Raw genomic sequence first — 17,730 nt, 5'->3', positions numbered from 1 at the left:
CGTGCGTAAGTGTGACAGGGAGGCAACACGACGAACGTGGTTCGCGGTAGGCCCTCAGTCTCGGGCGATGTAGTTCGAGCTGGTCACAAACTATGGTACTAAAGCACCAATAACATCCACACTTTCCGATATCAGTTTTGATGTCGTGCCTGATAATCGTTTTCCGTTTCACGGAATATCAGCACATAGTTAACAATATTTGAAATGTAAAAAAATACTTGAAGCGCCAATTACACTATATATCCGGATTATTTTCTAAGTCCGTGGGTAACGGGAAAATACTCTTGCTTGGGACTGATAATCTGGATGATAGGAGAAAATAGGAGATCCAATTTGTTTAATCGAAAGCAGGTTTTCTAGCGAAGGTCCTTAAACATGTTTAATTATAAAAGAGATTCTTCCGTTCATTGCTTCAGTTTCATTGCGTTGGGGGTTATATTTGTTCAATTCAAAGTTAGTGATAGCAGGTGATGGTGATGGAGTGCATAATAGGAAGAATGTAGGCATAATATAGGCTAAAGGAAAAAAAACATCGTTAGCCACAATTTATTTTCACATTTTAATACAAAATTAATGTTATCATAATATATTAATAGTTAAACATTAACACAAATCATTATTAAAGCAATAAACCCAAGCACAAACATAATTCATTAAACATAATTAAAAATAACAGTCAGTTGGTTGTATCATAAATATCAATGTCATAAAATCTAAGGGTGCGAGCGGCCACACATATCGGGTTTCGGCGAATATTCGTGATGGCGTCTCTCGCTGTTCAAGGGAAATGAAAGAGACGCCGGGAATATTTCCTGATTCCCGATTAGTGTGGCTGCAACATAATTATTATTAAAGCTTATAAGTACGGAAAAGGCAATGTATGGCTTGTCGAGTGTCAACAAAGTACCGATGATGGTCAACCCTGGCGATGCCGTAGTCGGGCTCGAGGGCCGGCAGGAGGATGGTGTTGTGGGAGAAGCTCGCGGAGGGGTTGAACTTCGCGGGCGTCGTGGGCTTGTGCTTGATGACATTGCTCGCCATCCGCTTGACACGGTCTACGTTGCGCTTGATTGATTCCATCATTTTTTGGTTTTCTGGTGTGTGCAGGTACTCTGTGAGGTCCTGGAAATAATAATGTTTTTGAAGTCCAAAACTCATGACCATAACATTGTAACTTTGCGTCATAAAACGTTAAACACGATTTAAGCTTGTTGAAGGTATCCTTTCTTTACCATACAGTTACACAACACAGGATATAACATTGTCTTTACGTGGAAAATTATTGACTAAATAGTAAAATTATGATTTACCTCTCTTACGCCATCATATTTGGAGAACAGCCACAGGTAAGTTGACAGGATGAGGAACAGCTGAACCTCGCTGGTACTGAAGCGCCACATGTACTTCAGAAGAGGAGGTATGTGTTCACGCTGAAATTAAAACATTTTGAATTAGGGATAAGTTGCATTGCTCCGAAAGAAAGAGTTGATTCTTATGAGTCCTCGGCAAGCTCTAGAATTTCACCTTCTCATACAAACGGAGTTTCGTTTTCATTTTTGAACTATGTTGGATAGTAATCAAAGAGAATTTTGTATAAGTAGAGGCGTATTGTCAAAGTTAATTTTGTAGTTGACTAAATTAACAGCCATCTTGCGACACTGGACTAAAACTATCGTAGTGGAAAGAACGTCAGCTGGTCGCATGAACATGTAAAAAAAAGCGGCCAAGTGCGAGTCGGACTCGCCCATGAAGGGTTCCGTACCATTTATGACGTATTAAAAAAAACTACTTACTAGATCTCGTTCAAACCAATTTTCGGTGAAAGTTTGCATGGTAATGTACATCATATATTTTTTTTAGTTTTATCATTCTCTTATTTTAGAAGTTACAGGGGGAGGGGGGGGGGGGGGCACATTTTACCACTTTGGAAGTGTCTCCCGCGCAAACTATTCAGTTTAGAAAAAAAAAATATTAGAAACATCAATATCATTTTTGAAGACCTATCCATAGATACCCCACACGTATGGGTTTGTGAAAAAAAACCTTTTTTTTCAGTTTCAGTTCTAAGTATGGGGAACAGCCAAAAAGTGGTTTTTCAGACCTTGTTTATAATATCAAAGAACCATGTGGGCTCATTGAGTGGTTCACTTTAAGTATATATGTTCCGAGAGTAATGAGGTTGGCAACTGTTTAAGGACCCCGTGACGGAGATGGAACGAGATGGAGCGGTTCATGAGCGACATGTAGCTGTACACAAACATGAATGAAGTATTACCGTGTAGATCTTGGGCCCCGTGACGCGGTACCGCGTGAGGTTGGCGAGTACGGACGCAGCGGACTTGAGCACCTCGACGCTGGAGATGGAGCGGTTCATGACCGACATATAGTTGTATACGCAGCGGACTACTTTAGGGGCTGTCTCGTTATACATCATTGGGAACACCTCCGTTAGAAGTTCTGTGGGAGACAAACAGGTTTATAAAGTGTTTGCACAAAGTAAATTTACATTACATTCAATTTACAGGATAGAAAAACTATTACTGACAGAGGTTTTATTATTAAAAGTTGGTATTTTTACGAGACGATATAAAATTCTATAAAAATATTGCAAACAAATGTTTAGTCAAAACAAATACCCACGTCACAGTGTAAAAAGTAACAATGGACCGACACCGCACATGAACACAGTAGGGTTGTCACAGACTTTTACACAGGGACAGCTGGATAAAACTGGCTGGGTAGCCGTGTAAGTAGTACCGAGCTACTAACAATGCCGACGTATGCAGCTCGGGTGCGCGCGACCCACCCCTCGCCCTCGCACTCCGCACGATTGCCCTGTCTAAACGGCTGCGTTGAATGACTATGAAGGGAAATATGAACTGACCGAGAGACCGGAAGGCAATGATGATGGACTCCATGTCGGCGAAGTTGTTGAGCACCTCCATGGCCTGGTCGTAGCGCTCCTCCAGCGTGTCCTGCGTGGAGCGCAGCGCGCCCTCGCGCCAGCGCCGGCGCAGCGCCGCCACGCGCGGGTTGTGCGGCGCCGAGCGGCTGCGCTCCAAGTGGCCGCGGAATACCGCCTGACATAATCAATTATTTTATTAATATTACTATTTTCATTACTATTTCTTATTTTATTTTACACATTTATTGCCGACTGTACTCAAAGCCCCTAATGTTTGGACTCGTTAAGCGAATCATACGAGTCTTATCTCGAGTAGTAGTGGTCTACTAGTAAACACCGAAGAGTTTCACTGTCCATCTACTGGCTTCATCGCTAGGTGAGCTTGGTGTCATCAAATTATTGTTTAGTCATCTTCCTATACTTGCAGTTTCAGGTAGATGTCGCTGCTAAAAGTTGATTAAAATCGACTTGCATGATGAAGTCGATATTATGTGTTAAAAAAAGATTACTGATAAGGCATTGTAGAATTTGTAGTCAATGACCGAAACGGTCGAGGCTAAGCGACGTTGATGTCCACGAGATTCATGACCGCCTTTTGTGCAGTTATTGATCGTTTTCGTGATTTGAGAGTCAAGGCAAGCCGTTGATCCTAACTTTGCTAGTGCTGAGTCTGCTGGCTCTAGTATTGAAAAGTTTAATTCAAATTTAAATAATAGAAAAAACAATGTGTTTTGACTCACCTGAATTTTTGATGCTGCCCAGTGTTGCCTCTGTTCCTCTCGAATTCTGAGCAAGTTTTCTCTCTTCAAGGACACTTGCTTCCTAACTAAATGTCCCCTGATTACTGCTTGAAGCTTGGTGACAAAAAGCCTCTTCTGGACAAAATCACAACGCATCTTTCTTGTCAAAAGCTTTCCACGCCATAGCCTTTGAACGTAAATTACATGATTCCTATAGTTTAGATAACGTGATTGTATCAAATACCGTCTAAAATTGCTTTGAATGCATATGACCGCCGCTTCCCTGCGTTGCGTGAGTATCCGTTGCAAGTGGTCTAAGTAACGCTTTCTTACAATCACGCGTTTAGCGAGCGCCTGTAACTTGATAATAATCGATCTGATGCGAAGATATTGTTCTCTGGTGTTTCTAGCATGTTTATAAGCCTTGTAGAACCTTTGAATAGTCACAGCGGCGTTCTTTAATACCAACCATTTCTTGCGAGCAGAATACATTCGGAATGTTGATTGAATTTTTGTGGCACTCTGCCTGACTCTCAAAAATTCTCGCCTAATGCCTCGGGCAGCTAAATTGGCTCTGAATCTCCTTTGGACTGTAATTACTACTTGTTTCAAACGCAAATACTGATTTCGGAATTCCCTAGTTTCTCTAATGCTTCTGTAACGCCTTTGTAAAATAATAGCAGCCGCTTTTTGTGTTTCGTATGTCAGCCTTTGTTTTTTGCCTGCAATATAAGCTTTGAAGTACCTTTGAATGGTAACACAGGCAGACAAGGTTCTTCTAAATGCGGATTTCTCTTGCAACATCAGGCAACGTGATCTATATCTCCTCTGTATACATATAGCAGCAGATTTTGTCTGTAAATAGCAAGTCCTGCATCTCCTCATAGCAAGCAGTGCCTTATATTTCTGTTGAATTAAAATAATTGCTTGTCTTAATCTTAAATATTGATTTATTTGTCCTCTTCCCTCCAAATGAGCCCTATACAATCTTTGAATATAAAGGGTAGCTTTCAATATTGAAGCATATCTAAGTTTCTCGGACTTCATTGCTAATTGTGCTCTATACCTTGTTTGTAAAACTAGTGCTGCGGATTTTAATTTCATGTAAAATGAGCGCTCGCTCCTCATGGCAATTAGAGCCCTATACTTCTGTTGTACGACGATTGCTGATGTTCTAAGATTTTCGTAATCACTTTGTATTTTTCTCATAGTCAAAAGGCTTCTGTACCGTCTCTGTACATAGATTGCATTATTTCTCAAGGCACAGTACTGTTGTCGTGTTATAACAGTCTGTTTGTATCTTCTGTAGAAATCTTGAATCACAATAGCTGCTTCTCTTCTACGAAGATAGTCTTCTCTTTGCTTTTTAGTTTCTAGGTGTCCTCTGTAAAAACTTTGAATGGTAACAGTTGAAGCTTTAAGCTTGATGAACTGTTCCCTTACGGCTTTCATTTCTATGTAAGATCTATAATAGTTCTGAATGCTAATAGTTGCAGTCTTTATTCTAAGATATTCTCTTCTCTGCTTTATTCCCAAAACATAAGCTCGGTAAATTCTCTGAATTGTTACGCAAGCTTGTTTCGATTGCTGATAGTGCTGCTGGATCTCCTTGCTGTTTCTGCAATTTCTAAACCAATTTTGTAGTTTGATCGCCGCCATCTTCTCTTTCTGGAATTGTTCTCTCTGCTGCCTTCCAACAACTAGAGCTCTGTAACGATTCTGGATTATTATACTGGCTGCTTTCAGTTTAACGAATTCAGATTTATCTATTTTCATTTGTAATCTTGCTCTGTATTTTCGCTGGATCAAAATAGTTGCCACATGAAGCTTTTGATAGCATGTTTTGCATTTTCTCATCTCCATCAAGGCTCTATAACGCCTCTGTATACATATCGCAGAAGTCTTCAATTTAATAAAGGCAGTCTTCTCCTCTCTCATCAAAAGGAGACTCCTATAACGTCTTTGTAGCACTATAGCAGCAGACCTCATCTTCATATAGGCCTTCTTTTCAGTTTTCCCTATTACATACGCTCGGAAATGGGTCTGTATCGTAATTGCTGACTGACGCTGAGTTATGTAAACCTGTCTTGTTTCCTTCATAATTAGATACGCCATGAATCGTTGTTGTAAAATACATGCAGCCTTTTTAATATTCGCAAATTGAGATTTTTCTTTTTTCATTAGCTGGTGTGCCCTGATTCTTCTTTGTAGAGTTACTAATAAAGACATCTGTCTTGTGAACTCTCGGCGAACTAATCGGCCTCTGTACATGGCTTGTGCTTTTATTGCGGCATTCTTCAGTCGTAAATAATGCTCACGCTCTTGCCTCTTTTGTGTCATCGCTTTATAGTACCTCTCGATAGTTTGAACAGCGGACTTCAGTTTCTGATAAATCCTTTGTTGTCTTATCATTTTATACTGTTTTTGTATAACTATAGCACAATGCTTTTGCAGGGCCAGTTTTTTCATTTCCTCTTTCATCAGCAATTTGCTTCTAAATCTTTGTTGAATGAGTATAGCTGCTTTTCTCGTTCGCAAGTATCGTTTTCGGGCAAGATAGCGACGCACCAAGCTCTGTATGAGGACGATATTCTTTAAAGTTTTCTGATACTTAGTGACGCATAACCAGCGTCTAAAGTTACGTTGGATTTCAATGGCAGAATTCGTTCTCAACTCCTCCCTTTCCGATCTTAATTTCTGAAGGATCTCTTTAGCTTCATTCATCATTTTGTTGCCTCTGTACCATTCCTCGATTCTCAACACGCTAGTCTTGAATTTGAGCAGGCGAGTGCGGCATAGCCAGCGCCGGCAGTACTTCTGAATGATCACTGTGGAGGCCGTATACAGTTGCATTTGCTTTTCGACCAAACGGTTGTACTGGATCCGTTGCCACCAGCACTGGATGGTGCGCGCCGCGTTGTCCAGCCTCTGCCGCTCGCGTTCCTCCGCCATCCTCTTCTCCACGATAACCTTGTACTTCTTCTTCCACCAGGTTTGGATCACGTTTGCGGCGGTCTCGAACAGCGGGGCTCGGAACACGTGTATCAGCTGCCAAAGAAGCGACATAGTTTTCTCCCTGTGGCCGTCGGCGATGTCGGTTGCGGTGATCTCACCGACGATCACGAAATTCGCGTCTTTAAGCGCGTTCAATGCCACTTGGACGTTGTGGATTTTCTGCAATCTGGAAATAGCGGGCGTCCTCAGCTGGTTCAACAGGCCATTCTTCATCAGGATTATTTCCATGACCTTAGTCAAGCGCACGCCGTCTCTGATATCGACCGCAATGTTGTGAACGGCGTATAAGTATTCGTCCAGATACGTTTGCTTGTGGTACACCATGTAGCCGAGTGGTCGAAGGTGCTTCGTTATGTCACCGATGCCGGCGATCATGTCGCGCGTGAATCGTAGTAGGATCTCTCTGCTCTCTTTGTAAATAGCGTTGCGGCGGAACAGGCAAGGATCGTGAGGTATCAGCTTCCTCTCCTTGGCTTGATCCAAGAAATAAACCAACATGAGGAACTTCTTTAGAGTGAACTTCTTGATGGCTTCCATGTAAGCTGGCAGCAGCATGTTCGGCGCCGAAGTTTTTGAATGCTTATTTTTGAGGAATGGATTCTTAAACATCCTTTGAATGATGAAAGTTGTCAGACCATCAATGTCACTATTGGATTTTAGTGGCAGCACCAGGCAATAAAGAGCTTCGAGTCCAATACGAAGCCACAGAGGATTGTAGCACAGAAGAATCTCCATTATAGCTTTCTGTAAACCCACATCTAGATGAAGATTTCGGTCAATCCTGATCATGATAAGCTTTTTCTCAATCTGCACAGTTAGTTTCTGGAAGACCTGACATACATCAGGGCTCAACAGTAAAGCTTTTGCAGCTCTTCGAAGACTCTCCAGTCTGTGGCTATTGTGGTACGCGCTCGAGACTTGCTCTCTTGTTGGTGCGAGCGGCACTTCCTTGTTCCTGTTGTCGATCCACGCTTTACCTACATCAATCTTCTGCTCCACGTTGCAGTCGAGATCGGCGGGAGGAGTTAAGATGTAATTCAGCCACCGTTTGAATTCTTTCTCGAACTTGGCCACTGCTTCCTCGTCGTAGAAATAAGTTGACGATAAGAAGGGGTCCACTGTAAGAGACTGGGAATATACATTCTCAACGAGATTCAGTAATATGTTTTGATTAATACTTTTGTCAAAGGTTGTGTTCGCGGGTTTGCTTAAAGAAGGGCGAGAAATCGACGGCCGACAGGTTTTTGCTCGTCTCTCTGGTAGCGATACTGGCACTTTCCAAAGCGTCGGGTCAGCTCTCACATCTTTCTTGGACCATGCAATTTGTCTGGCCGTGGATATCGAGTTTCTATCGCGAGTGGCATTGAATGTTCTGTTTACCGTAAACGTGGTCATTTGTTTATCGGTTTTATCAAGAATTTGGGTGTCGGAGTTATGATTTTGACTCTCTTCAGGAATTGACTGAAGTGGAGGAGTGATCGAGCGAGGCGGTGATTGCGGTTTGGTATAAGTTCTAGGTTCACTTCTCCACGCATTAGTTTCGAACTTTCTAGGTTCATGTCTCCATACGTTAGTTTCAAACTTTTGTGGGTAACACGGGTTTTTATCCCATTCTTTTCGTTGATTATTCTTCTCTATGAAGAGTGACTGTCTACATTTGGTCGGGATTTGGTCCTTCATATAGAACACAGGATAATCTTGCGCTCCGTTGGGAGATTCTTTAGTGTATGTGTCGGAGCTCACTTTATCAAAGTATTCGATTATTTCGTGGGTATCATTATTAATTTTAGGGACAATTTTCCTCTCAGTGGAAAATCTTTGAGGACAGAACGAGAGATCGCTGATTCTAGAAAACTCTGTGTTGATAGAAAAATTTGGGCTATGCAGTTCTTTAGGTGATGAAGTGTTTGGAATTTTTTTATCTATGGCAGTGGCAGTTTCTAGATAATGGTTCGGGTGCTGATGTTGGTTTGGAGCCAACCATTTATTGGCCGGTTGAGACGACGTTACGAACATAATAGAATGAGGTCCTGCGTTTTCATCGTTCTCTTTGTCATCCAAGCTGTCTTCCTCGCAATCAGAGTTCAAGCTGAGTATAATTTTAGGTCCTTGCTCCAATCTTTCACTCTTTTTAAGTGTTTTTAGGGGTGTGAAAGAAAGTTTATCGAAAATATCGCCACCGGGGCTCAACTGTCTGTTAACGGGTTTCAGTACATTGCTCGATACTGGCGCTTCTTTCGTGACGTTCATGTAACCGGACGCGTTATAAGTCTGCTGCATCCTTTCCTTTTTCATGTTTGAAAATATATCAGACGTATTGAAATGGATATCAACACTGTTGAAAGAATCGAACGGGCATCGTCCGAGTTGAGAATCCGCGGTGTACTCATGAATTCCTGATATATTTTCTTTATTGTACGTTTTAAGTTTATTGTATTGACATGGTTGGACCACTTCCGCGGCTCTTTTCACGGCGTGGACTATGGCCTCAGGTTTCCTTTTCTGAATAGCTACTGGGGATTTCTTCAATGGCTTTTTCTCTTTTTTTGCAGGAGATACTCTGAAACTCTTTGGCTTGTTTTTGCCTTTGATGATCTGAAACCAAATGATTTATTTTAAAACAATTGTTTTTATTTGGCAAATGCACTTATACTTTAAAAAGAACTACGCAAAAATTACGTAAGGATAAATTAAAAGAAAGTAACTAATTTCATTTAATTTAGACCGCGGGCCAGGAGCATACAATGTGTTTGTGCACGTATAGTGGAGCCGTTAACCACGTATAGTACGATGAATTTTATCGACAATAGCCCATACCTATGTTTTTCTCAATCATTTTAAAAATGCACCCCTCCAAAGTTTTATGGCGCCAAACACGACTGCACTTGGTTGCATTATCTGTCCATTTACCTATCGCAGATTAAAAAAAAATTGGCCAAGCCGCAGTCACAACCGCGGTGAAGTGTTCCGTACGTGCCTGTGCCCGTAAATCAAAACTTGCAAAGACAAATGCAATAGGTACTCAATGTACTCATTGATAATAAAACAAAGACAATGGAATGGAAGACATTATTACAGACCTCCGCTCTATATGTACAAGCTACGAGTATAGTCTGTGCGGAAAGAGTCGTGGAATGTATGGGGCCCAATACATTCCACGACTCTTCTCTTTCCGAACAGAATATACGAGTAAAGCTTTTTTCAATGCTGAAAATTATTTCTAACAGGTTTAAGACGATCACTTCTCCACACAAATGTAGTCCCCATTTTCCTCCCTGGATATTGACTGTAGATAACATACTTTCAATTACTGAAAAATATTTTCTATAATGTTAATGTTTAAATGGAGAAGAGAATACGTGACCTCATCCCCTTTCCTCTTAAGAAAAGCAGGCTAATGTACGGTACAGAACAATGCATTAGCGTTTGCGTTAAATCCGGTAGTTCTGATTTTTTGCAGACTTGTTTATCCTCGTAAGGCCCAAGGTAATAAAATCAACTGTATTCCGTGCACTATAGGTTCAAATTCCAGTGGCAAATTTTGGATTTTTCATTTCTATGGCTGGGCCTTAAGAGGTTATGATGTTGGCCCAATGAATAATCCAACTTTGAGACCTCGAGCGCCGAACGCAACTTCGTCAAAAATCGAGAAAACCGCGATAATTTCGTCTACAGAACAATTCCAGTCTCTTACTGTAGCAAATATAGTCTACTTTAAAAAAACTTCGTAAAGGTAATATTTTTCGTTGTACAAGTCTTTTGAGGTAGCAAACGTGCATTATTCTTTGAGCCAATATCATAAACAAGTCTGCAAAAAACCAGAACTACAGGATTTGACGCAAACGAACCCCAAAATTACATAAGTCGACAAAGCTACTGGATTATGGGGTTAATATACATAATATAATAGTACCTGGGCGACCGAGCTTTACTCGGTTATAACTATTTATTGTAATATGGTGGTCTATAGGTGATAATCTTAACTACATTTTTTTAGTAAATTAAACTTGTCTAAAACAATAAAAATTAAAAAATTATATATAAACTTGAACATATAAAAAAAAAACAAAAGTTTGTCACCGTGCGAGATTCGAACCCGTAACACTCGTTTAGCAGTTCGCGTCTTAACCCGCTGGACCAGACGGACAGTGGCCGCCAATACGAAATTAGCGACCATATTCTGCATCGAAAGAAAAACGCATGAAAACTCGAAAACACGCGTTTTCCCAAACATAAGACTAATCTAGATAGATTGTATACCCCCAAAAACCCCCATATACCAAATTTCAGCGAAATCGTCTACGTAAAACTAAATCCAGTAGTATAAAACCTTATGATAACCTATGACAATTATTTACATAGTCGGAGTTGTTGTATTTGAAACTTATAGACAAGACTCAAATTGGAAAATCGATTAGTTGTCAGACTCGTTTATTAGATAAACTGTTTTAACATAAAGTTTTAACAATTTTACCGACGTTTCTAAATAACTAGTATAACTACCGAGTTTACCGACGTTCTTAAATAATAAGAGAAATGAATGTAGCAAAAAAAAAAATTCCTTATTTAATATTAGCTGACTTGAGACATTTATGTATGGTAAATTTATTAGAATCTGCCTGTAGCAACGAAAATAATAAAAGCAAGTGCACATGATCGAATCCCGTCCCGTTTCAGTTTACATATTGGGGCAAATGCAGTTGCAGCGGAAGACCAAAATTTAATGTAGGCAAGGTACATTTTGCGAGGCTCTCTAGTTGCCGAAATATATTTAAGAGCCTCGTAAAATGCAAGAGCGCGTCCCAATAGACGCGGGGCCAGTTGGACCGCGAGGCCCACGTCGCCTACGCCTAATGTCGCCTCTGCGCAAAAATCTGAAAAAATCATAATATCTCGCTATTCTTTCTCAAATTCACGTGCCTGTTTGCCACGGTTAGCCTAACACACTACTCCTCGCTCCGCTCGTCGTAGCACATATCTTTTAACTTTGGCAGAATACCGTGAAAACTAAATTCACCTAGTGACAATGCATTTTCCCGGTCAAAACTAGTTTTAACTGATATCAAGTTGGAATAATTATTTAAAACTGCCTAGTATTCACCAATGTACTTTGCGTCAATTAGTTTTGACTGAAACATCCGAGTTAAATCTAGTGAAAATGAGTTTCGGAAAACTAGTTTTACTAGTGAAAACGGGTTTTCATTTCACGCGTTCCATAACTCTTCAAGTGGCATATGTCGTTTTTGAGTTATTGGAACTTTGATTTAATTCAATTAATCAAAGGACCACGGGCAGAAATGTCCCCACCCACCAACAGAAACCAAACATGTCTCATTCAATTGTTACTATGACGAGGATCGCCCTATGTATGGGGTTTTCTTGGAAAACTGTATTTTGTTTTTACATATTTTTCGCTCATTTCATTGAAAGTTGCAGTTCAATACATAATGGCGTGTGAGTGAGCGTCTTGGCGGACAGGGTCCGGCGGCCAAAAGGTTAAATGATAGTACAGGATATCAGCTAAATTTGGCATCAAAATGATAGCCCTAGTTAAAACATTTCACAAGTTACACGATTCCAAACAAGGCCTTCTGTAATGTGCGTCGAACTAAGTTGATTTAGTTCCAAATGATAATTCGGGCGGCGGGCAATTATTCCTTAGAACTAAGTTGACGCTCATTAAAGAAAGTTTTGTTTGGACTGGTGCAACTTGTGAAATGTTTTAACTAGGGCTATCATTTTGATGTCAACTTTTAGCTGTAGGGCTCCACAACATGGCCCGGCAGAAGCATGTCTCTGGCTCCGGCTCCAGCCAGTCTCCGTTAGAATCGTAGCCTAATTTGTCCTAAGTACTTCTTACCATAGCAGACTTTAAGACTACAATAACTAGACTAGACTTGTTTCTCGTTGGTGAAGTGAAAGGTCTCCCGCAGCGCTGTGGATTGCTTAGTGCTCCACGACTTGGTCAGGCAGTAACAAGTCTCTGGCTCCAGCTCTTCCGATCTCTGGTAGAATCGTGATTTAATTTTTCTAATGATATAGGAGGCAAACGAGCAGACGACTCGCCCGATGGTAGGCAATTACCGTCGCCCATGGACACTTGCAACACCCGAGGGACTACCAGTTCATTGCCGGCCTTTAAGATGGGAGTACGCTCTTTTCTTGAAGTTTGAAGGCCTTATCGGAAATACCGCGGACGACAGTTCCGTCTACGGTTTAGCGGTGCGAGGCAGGAAGTTTCTACTTACCATAGCAGACTTCAGAACCACAATAACGTCATATCGGCCCCTCTTCTCGTTGGTAAAGTGAATGGTCTCCCGCAGTGCCGTGGGCTGCGTAGGGCTCCACGACATGGTCAGGCAGTAGCATGTCTCGGGCTCTAGTTCCAGCCAGTCGCCAGGCAGGTGGATCTGCAGCCCTTGCGGCAGGCTACGGGCGAGGGTTACCTGTATAATAAGATAATATGGGGAATTGTGAAAATTTTGTGTTTTATTTTCTTTGTTTCCATTGCTTTATTGAATGAATAACATGGACGAATTAACGGATTAAACGAGAAAACTGACAATATTTGACTGTTTGTCGAGTTATTTTGACAATAGGTCTAAGCGTAGAACAAAATAGATGGAACTGAGAATAGCAGCGATAGTGAAGCTGTCTGGCAATAAACTATTCAAAAATATATATTAGACAAACATGATTTTGTATACACGTAATGTCTTCTTGTTTTATTCATCCTGGTACCTGGATTTACTTTTGACCCGAAAGCAGATTAAGATACTCTTTAATAATATATTTAGATATGGATATTTCACTAATATCGCGTTAGACTAACTTATCTGTGCATATGGCGGCTACCCAGCCAGCCTTGGCAAGCCCATCGCGATTCCCTTTTTTTAATTGACATAATGATCAACTTCATACATTAGTTCCGAGAAACTCGTCGGTTGGTTTCGAGCCTGCCATCTCTAGTTAGAAACGCACACGTTTTATCAATAGGCATAATGAGAGACATAACGACACTACCGCAGTGGCGCATGGCTACTTTAAGATTTACTTTGCTAGGCTAGAGCATATTTATGACCGCGGCCGGCACTCAAAACATCCCACTATATCGGTTGCCATAAGGACGCCTTGTAAGGTTATTCGTATAAAGATACAAGCAAATCTCGACCTTATGGCAAGCGACAAAGAGGGACGTTTTTGACATTCGTAAGTAAAATGCGTAATGTGCCTTTGTTTAAATTTAAACTAACAAACACTACCAAAGTTTGATATAATTCTTGAAGAGGAGGATGGATCATGTAAGCTACTCGTAACTCGTATACCTACTTATAAAATAAAGTAATTGTATAGATTTATTCTAGTCAGCAATAAGGATAATAATATGGTGGCAGAAAAATAATTGCTTCATTTTATTATGGTTTATGGGTATTCCCTTTCAGCTAGTTGTTAATTTCCTGAAAGTTTTGTAATATATTTCCTAAGTCTTTATTAGGAAATGTATGTATAGGGTGACAAATTATTAAACTCGTATCAGTTATGTCACGCAAAATTCACTCGCATTTTAAGAACAATAAAGTTCAATTTAACATGAAATAATTGTCACATATGAGTATGATGAAGTAGTTGTGTATGTAGAATAAACTGAATCACGCAGAATTACTTTTAAAATGACGTAAATGCATTGGGTATAAAGCAGAGGATAAGTATTGTCCTCTGCCTCATATTGCATTTACTCATTAGTGAGAAGAGGTAAGTGTCCCTGATTCATAATAAATTTAGTACATTTCATTATATTATTTATTACGTTAGTTTTTGTTGTTAAATGTATTGGAGCTAATATTATAAAAAATATTTCATTACTTTAAAATGTACAATCCTTCGTAAATAATCTAAACTTTGTCTACAAAGGATTCTTGCTAATCAGACTTATTTAAGATGTTTTTCTAATGTGTATTTGCAAGCAAATATGCATGTTGTTTTCATTAAGATAATGAGTTCTTGGAGTTCGGGTCAGTGTGTCAATAAAAATAATACAAGGCATGCATTATCCCCAGTGGGCTTTTTATGGTTTTGTTCCAAAAAGGTACAAAAAGGAACCCTTATGGTACTCTGTCCGTCCGTCCGTCTGTCTGTCACAACACTAAAAATCTCGAGAACCACATAAGCTATTGATTTAAAATGTGGAATAGTTATGATTATGAACAACACTAACCCAGACACAATGAAAGTATTTTTTAGGGTTCCGTAGCCAAATGGCAAAAAAACGGAACCCTTATAGATTCGTCATGTCCGTCTGTCTGTCCGATTATGTCACAGCCACTTTTTTCCGAAACTATACGAACTATACTGTTCAAACTTGGTAAGTAGATGTATTCTATGAACCGCATTAAGATTTTTACACAAAAATAGAAAAAAAAAAACAATAAATTTTGGGGGTTCCCCATACTTAGAACTGAAACTCAAAAAATCTTTTTTCATCAAACCCATACGTGTGGGGTATCTATGGATAGGTGTTCAAAAATGATATTGAGGTTTCTAATATCATTTTTTTCTAAACTGAATAGTTTGCCCGAGAGACACTTCCAAAGTGGTAAAATGTGTGCCCCCCCCCCCCCCTGTAACTTCTAAAATAACAGAATGATAAAACTCGCATTTGGCCGGTTTTTTCCTTTTTAACCATTCATCAATATGAAGAAAGTCTACAAGAAGATAAACAGGCGCCATGTCACTAGATTGTTCTAGGGGTGTCACATGTGTAGATGTGCCTGTGTACCATGTACTTGTAGGCATCTTATGTTTGTTTTTGCTGTTTTTATACTGGTAGAGATGGTCCAAACATGGAGTTTGCCGAATACAAATATTTTTTTCCCTCTTACCAAACCAAATATTCGGTCGTATTGTTTAGTTCATCAGTATCACGCTAAGAAATCATTTGAAAATGCTTAAATTACTTGAGTAGCTTAAGATGGACCACTTCATAGGCAATTCCCCAGAAAAAAAAAGGTAAAGAACAAGACAAGAGACTTGCAAACAAATTTGTACCACTCCTAATAATCATTAACAACCCTTCCAAACCCAGGACCATCAGCTTCATAGGCAGGGTCACTACCCACTAGGCCAGACCGGTGTGTACTTGAAAAGTTCAGCTTTGATTTTAGTGTTGCAACAAGACAAACAGAAAAAAAAATATTTGCCAAATATTCAGTACTTTACCCAAATATTTGGGCCTAAATATGAACATAAGAAAACTTGCAGGTTTTGTGTAAAGACATAAAACCCACCCGCTTGCAGAGCTTTGTTGTTTACTTGGCAATTATGATGATGGTAAACTTGTCTGTACATAAGACATCCAGAACCTGAGAAACATTCCTAGACTGACCATTGACCAATCTCTAAAGGGCTTATTAGATCCACATAGTTGCTAGGCCCTTGCTTATAGGGCCCCGTGACTTTTGCAAGAATCATGATCCAATGGCCATGTTGAGTTTTGCAATGTCTCAATGGCCTAAAATATTAAATGTTTGATATTTTAACACTAAAATCATTTTCTTATCTGTACAAGAGAAATAATGACTACTACAAGAGTGTGTTAGTTAAGAGCCTAGTTCTCATTACACTTGAAATGCTCAATCTTATTAACACATTCAGTGCCGGGAACCCACCTGGTGGGCACTCGTGAACTTTGTTCAGATGCCGGACAACCCGCTGGGCGGGTTGTTTTGTATGCAGCTATAGACCACCGGTATCTGGGGTAGTGCGCCGTTTTTTGTCTGGCAGTGAATGTGTTAATTGATCAAAGGAATTTCTATTCCTTATTATTATTATTTATTAATCAGGCAGGCAGTTGAAACAACTGATAGTTGCCTGTATCTGAGTGATCTTCACTTAATATGTATTCTTTGCGCTGGTTAAGTATTTGTCTAGTCTGTTCTTAAACTGATTGACATTCAGTGCTGAGACCACATCTTCTGGTAGTTTGTTCCATGCTTTGACCACTCTGTTGCTTAATGTGGGATTTGAGTAATTTGTATGGCAAATCTAGGGAGTGAGTAGGTATGGTGTAAAAACGAATTAAATTATTTTCAAAAGTTTCCTAATAATATAGATTTGTGTAAAATTGACCCAGAGGCTTTCATGTAGATTTTCGCACATTGACCCGATTGTTGCTATGTATACCGAAATGTATACTCGCATAAAGAAAGTAAAGGAAATTAGTGAATACAAATTGAGATCACAATACCTGTTGGGCATGTTTCAAGGGGTTTAATACTTCCAAATTCCGCTCACATGTTGTCCCAATGAGTACATTATCAAACACCACTTGCGGAGGCCTAGAAAACGGAGCCAAAATCAATCTTGGGGTTTCTTCTTCAGGAGTCTCCTTCCGAATATTTTCGGTACGCCGCGACCTCCTAATATGCTCTGGCGTGTTATCAATCTAAAATAACACCAATGTTACAATAATAAGTGCAAAAATCGTAATTTAATAACGAGATCACTACAAACAAATATTTTAACACTTACTTCAAAATACATGTTGTTAACGGAGGCTTACGAATCTAATAACTTATATTACAACTATAGCATCAACAACATTTTAAACACTAATAATTATCTAAATAGCAACAAAAGGTATTATTAAAATTGAGAAACAATGAAATCTTAACCGCCCGTTCTTCAGTTTGATATTTTGAATTTTAACTGTCAAGTCAAAGCCAATATATATAATTTTTTTTTTCATATGGTAATACAATGTGTAACACGCACTGCGATAATATAGTCTATGAAGACGATCGCACCGGACCGCAACCTCGGTGCGTGCGTACGTGCGTTAAGGACGTACGCACCGGACCGCAACCTCGGTGCGTGCGTACGTGCGTTAAGGACGTAGCTATAAGTTAGAGCGAGAAAGAGATATTTTAACTGCACCATGCTCGCTGTTCGGTGCGGTAGTCTGTTTCATACCTTCACTTTGTTGTTTTATTGCATTGGTTGGCTTTTTATCACTTTCATCCCTGTCGGAACCGGTTTTTTTTCTACAAAAAAAAATCGAAATAACCATATACT

At 39.8% G+C, this 17,730-nt stretch overlaps 2 protein-coding genes across 2 annotated transcripts in view; one reads left to right on the top strand and one right to left on the bottom strand.

The window, feature by feature from the left end:
• Positions 1–17,730, top strand: part of LOC133522089 (large ribosomal subunit protein eL29) — a 29,568-nt gene that overhangs the window by 3,016 nt on the left and 8,822 nt on the right. The window lies entirely within an intron of this gene.
• LOC133522074 (abnormal spindle-like microcephaly-associated protein homolog) lies at positions 533–17,424 on the bottom strand. Its single transcript, XM_061857273.1, has 8 exons — positions 17,188–17,424; positions 16,904–17,101; positions 12,909–13,106; positions 3,646–9,255; positions 2,885–3,080; positions 2,276–2,457; positions 1,311–1,430; positions 533–1,122 (listed from the first exon to the last, which is right to left on the bottom strand). The coding sequence occupies exons 1-8, from the start codon at positions 17,197–17,199 to the stop codon at positions 850–852; spliced, it is 6,789 nt and encodes a 2,262-aa protein (XP_061713257.1). The 5' UTR covers positions 17,200–17,424; the 3' UTR covers positions 533–849.

The sequence above is a fragment of the Cydia pomonella genome, chromosome 10, assembly GCF_033807575.1.
Source record: "Cydia pomonella isolate Wapato2018A chromosome 10, ilCydPomo1, whole genome shotgun sequence".
In the NCBI taxonomy this organism is placed as follows: domain Eukaryota; kingdom Metazoa; phylum Arthropoda; class Insecta; order Lepidoptera; family Tortricidae; genus Cydia; species Cydia pomonella.
Note: the sequence above shows the minus strand (reverse complement) of the source record. Positions and strands in the feature narration are given on the sequence as shown.